Source organism: Dendroctonus ponderosae, unplaced genomic scaffold (assembly GCF_020466585.1).
Source record: "Dendroctonus ponderosae isolate FM_Combo_2020 unplaced genomic scaffold, Dpon_F_20191213v2 Dpon_F_20191213_12, whole genome shotgun sequence".
Classification (NCBI taxonomy): domain Eukaryota; kingdom Metazoa; phylum Arthropoda; class Insecta; order Coleoptera; family Curculionidae; genus Dendroctonus; species Dendroctonus ponderosae.
The window spans coordinates 1,782,905-1,786,802 of record NW_026017316.1 but is presented as its reverse complement, the minus strand read 5'-3'; the positions used below and the strand labels follow the sequence as shown (position 1 = coordinate 1,786,802).

The following is a 3,898-nucleotide window of genomic DNA, read 5'->3' as shown; positions in this document are numbered from 1 at the left end:
CCCGCCGATCGGCGGCAGTTGCTCGATGACGTCGACGTGATTTACCACGCAGCGGCCTCGGTGCGCTTCGACGACTCGCTGAAAAGTGCCATTTTGCTGAATGTGCGCGGCACCAGAGAGGTGGGGGTGCTGGCGCACGAGATGCGCCACCTGGAGGTGTTTGTGCACGTGTCCACCACCTACAGCCACACGGATCGGCGCGTGATCGAGGAGAAAACCTACCGCGCAGACACCGACTGGCGGCGCGCCATCGAGGTGGCCGAGCAGAGCGAGGAGCACGTGCTGCGCATCCTGACCCCCCACTACATCGGCCCCTTCCCCAACACCTACACGTTCACGAAGCGGCTGGCCGAGGACGCGGTCAGCGACCTGTGCCAGGGCCGCATTGCTGGTTGCATATTCCGGCCCTCTATCGGCAAGTTGCGCAACGCGTCCAGAGATGATAATCCCATGGGGGTTTTTTTTCAGTGATTTCCACGGCGAGTGACCCGTTTCCCGGCTGGATCGACAACTTCAACGGCCCCGTGGGGATTTTCGTCGCCAGCGGCAAAGGTAACACTGATTCACTCACTTGATTGGTTGAGTTTTGGAGCTTTTTAGGTATTTTGCGGTCGATGTACACCAACCCCGACCTGGAGTCCGACTACATCCCGGTGGACCTGGTGGTTAAGGGCTTGATCCTGGCCACTTGGGCCAAAGCGAGTGAAAAGTAAGGAAAATCGCACTTACCATTTTCCGGCCAGTTCACTATATTGATCAAACGCTCTGGCGGGTAGGAGCGAGTCGGAGCGGCTGAACGTGGCGGTTTTCAATGCGAGCAACAACAGCGTGCAGCCGATGTCCAATCGGGAGCTGGTGAAGATCGGTAGGTAATCAGTGAAAACGCGCGCAGTCGCTAGATGGCGCCAATTGAATTTCAATGGCTTCTCGCTTGCAGGCAAGCGGATCGCCTGGGAAGTACCGCTGGACTCGATGCTTTGGTACCCGACCGGGCACGTCACCAGCTGCTACCCGGACCACTTTCTGCGCGTGGTGTTCTACCACCTGCTGCCCGCCCTTCTGGTGGACGGCCTGCTCAAACTAACAGGCCACAAGCCATTGTAAGTTCCCTGGGCGCTCAGGGGGCGCAGCCTGTACGGGTGCTCTGTTGGCAGGCTGTGGAAAATCCAGCGCAAAATCTACATCGCCAACATGGCGCTGCAGTACTTCATCATGCAGGAGTGGAAGTTTGTGAACGAGAAGACGCGCGCCCTGCAGGAGCGGCTGTCGCCCGCCGATGTGCAGGCCTTCGGCTATGGGGAGACCCGGATCGACCCCTACGAGTTCTTCAGGAATGCCGCCATGGGCGGCCGCCAGTACCTGCTGAAGGAGGGGGGCGACATCGAGCGCGCCAGAGCGAACAGCCGCAGGTCAGTGCCCCAAGGTTTGTATGGCTGGTTGCCTGCTGACGCCCGCCCTTGCGCAGGATGTACGCGCTCTCGCTGGCGTTTGACGGGCTCTGGTACGCTGCCGCCCTCTACCTGCTGGCGTTCAAGCTGGACACTGTTGCCGCGCTGCGTCGCGCCCTGGAGGCGCTTTGCGCCTATTTCACCAGAGTTTGAGCGGTTTGTCGCCGATTACACGCCCACTGTGTGGTTTTATCAGAGTTTCGCTGCCCCACTCCCAGTTCCCTGCGTGGTTGCGGTCCCAATTTCCTGGTTGCCCGCTCCTGGACCCACATTCTGGCAATGCCGCCTAGTGATAGGTACGTTAAATGCTCCGGGCGTTTAAATTAGGCCTGCGTAACACACAACACACACTGGGTTACCGTGCCGGTGCGTTGGGTTGGCGCAGCACTGCGCCAACTCCTAAAAGTTCACTGAGTTTAAGGCCTAGTTTAAATGGAGCGAGTTTTTGCGGGTGCCAATTTTTTGAGTTTTTCAAAATTTCTCCTTTCAAGAGGGAAACGAAGGTTTTAAAAAATTCCAAAAATGCCTATTTTTTTATTTTCCAAACACCGTACGTTTTTTAAAACACGCAAAAAATTAAAAAAAACACTCTTTTGCAAAAAATCAAGTTTTTCACCTTGTAATTCAGTGCCAACATCCGATGAAAATCTGTGTAAAAACAAAAACTGCATTCGCCAAACTGGTAAGGTGTTAAGGGGGTTTGGGCGCAAGCCGGCAACGGCGCGTGCATGGGGTGAGCACGCGGCCCCGCCCACCGCGTTGACAGTCGCATTCAGTCAGCGTGACAGTACGCGTCTTGGTGCTGTGTTTGTTTACGGGCTTTTTTGGCGAAATTTCGGCCTTTTTCCCGATGAAAGCGCGATAAAACCGGTGTAGGCAATGCGGCCCTTTCGGCACGATCGCGCAGCGCCCTTATCGTGACCGCAGAGGGACGAATTCGGCCCCAATCGCTCGGCCCGGTCGCGTCAATGGTTTCGCATCGAATTCGCCAATCTAACGGGTGTTTTAATTGCATAATTCCCTAGTTTGCCGGGTTTTGCGGCCGTTCCGGACCCTGCCAGTGGCATGGAAGAGACCTGGTGCCCCTCAGTCAGCAGCTTGTTTACGGCGCAGCGACGCTAAAGCGAAGAAACGCCAGCAAAATGAATGGGATTCATTGTTTATTGGCGGCGATGCTGCTAGTCAGCGCTTGGGGTGAGTTATTGCCGGTTGATTTCGTAATTAATCGCTTTGTTGAATATCTGGAAATTGTCACTGTGACAGCGGCCGAACGGGTGTCATTCAACTTTGACACGGATGTTTATGTCGCTGTCGCCATAAACATCAGTGACGTCATGCGCGAGTAACAGTCGTTGCGACGTTCAAAGCCCAAAACATCGTAAAGCACTCAAACACTGGGGCCGTTGCGGCCTATTTTTAGCGTTTTTGTGACAATGTTTTTAGTGAGTTTTGTCGACTGCAGCGTTAGTTTTGGTTGCATGGTTTGGAGGGTTTTTTTGGGGAATTTGTGCGCGCAAAACCTGCCCTCCATCGCCGGACTGCCATAGCAACACGTCATATGTGCGCGTCAAGGGCCTTCACACTGTGTCACTCTTGTTAGGGGAACAGTGCGTGACGTCAGGCAGGAGGCTGATGAGTCCTAAAAAGTGCCGCAGACATCACCACTGGCTTAAATAAGCTAATAAGAGTACGAAAAAAACGGGTTTTATTTGCGTGCTGATAGTAGGAATATATACAGGGTGGTCGAGTCAAAGGCATCCGTTGCCCCAGCAGCCGCACCAGGGCAGTTTGCCGTTGAGCGGCGCATTGGAGATGCCGGAGAACTTGCGATGGTTGTCGGGCGACTCACAGGAGGAGCCACTGTTGGTGCGCTCGCGGTCGCTGTACTCCTCATAGAGGAAACTGCCGGCAGCGCCCCCTGCGCCCAGCGATCGGTCCGTGCAGACGGAGAAGGAGCGCTCGCGCATGCGGGGATCGGTGGAACCGCGCCGGGTGCGGCCGCCCGACCGCTCCCTGCGGTGCTTTTTGTGCTTTTTCGCCGCCAGGCCTGCAAAAAGGGCTAAAGGGGCGGGGCGCGGGGCAAACGGGCAACTCACCGTCGTGCTGCATGTGGACGTGGCGGTTCCGGTCCGGACTGACCGACACGCTTTTGCGCCCCTTTTTCTCCTTCTTCTTGTCGCTCTCCGAGGAGTTGGGCGTCTTCGGGTCGCAATTCGAGGCTTCCGTCGTGGATTTCTTCGAGTCGATGCTGGGCGTCTTCTGGGGGTCTGGCGACCTGCAAAACAACCGCCGGTTGGACAGTGCGGCCCCATCAGAGGGGGGGACTTGCTTGGGGTCGCCCACGCCGCCCATGGCCAGCTTTTTCAGTCGCTCCTTCTCCTTCTTGCCCTTGAAGTGGATGGAGACCTTGCGGGTGATGCTCATCTTGGCCGGCTTGGCTTCCGCCGCCG

At 56.4% G+C, this 3,898-nt stretch overlaps 3 protein-coding genes across 4 annotated transcripts in view; 2 read left to right on the top strand and 1 right to left on the bottom strand.

Annotated features, from left to right (window-relative positions):
* The window catches only part of LOC109543461 (fatty acyl-CoA reductase 1), a gene marked incomplete in the record, with an annotated part of 3,475 nt that extends 1,837 nt beyond the window's left edge, over positions 1 to 1,638 (top strand). The window contains 7 exon segments of the mRNA XM_048662909.1: positions 1 to 415; positions 469 to 552; positions 601 to 709; positions 777 to 865; positions 938 to 1,100; positions 1,155 to 1,409; positions 1,466 to 1,638. Of these exon segments, the coding sequence (XP_048518866.1) occupies positions 1 to 415; positions 469 to 552; positions 601 to 709; positions 777 to 865; positions 938 to 1,100; positions 1,155 to 1,409; positions 1,466 to 1,601 (1,251 nt within the window).
* A 561-nt stretch (positions 1,639 to 2,199) lies between these two features.
* Positions 2,200 to 3,898, top strand: part of LOC109543462 (tyrosine-protein kinase transmembrane receptor Ror) — an 11,268-nt gene continuing 9,569 nt past the window's right edge. For both annotated transcript variants that reach the window (XM_048662903.1, XM_048662902.1), the window contains exon 1: positions 2,200 to 2,642. In XM_048662903.1, coding sequence (XP_048518860.1) covers positions 2,591 to 2,642 — 52 coding nt within the window. In that variant the 5' untranslated portion in view covers positions 2,200 to 2,590. The remainder of the gene's footprint in view (positions 2,643 to 3,898) is intronic.
* Positions 3,137 to 3,898, bottom strand: part of LOC109543479 — a gene marked incomplete in the record, with an annotated part of 4,583 nt that continues 3,821 nt past the window's right edge. The window contains 2 exon segments of the mRNA XM_048662907.1: positions 3,137 to 3,495; positions 3,545 to 3,722. Of these exon segments, the coding sequence (XP_048518864.1) occupies positions 3,197 to 3,495; positions 3,545 to 3,722 (477 nt within the window).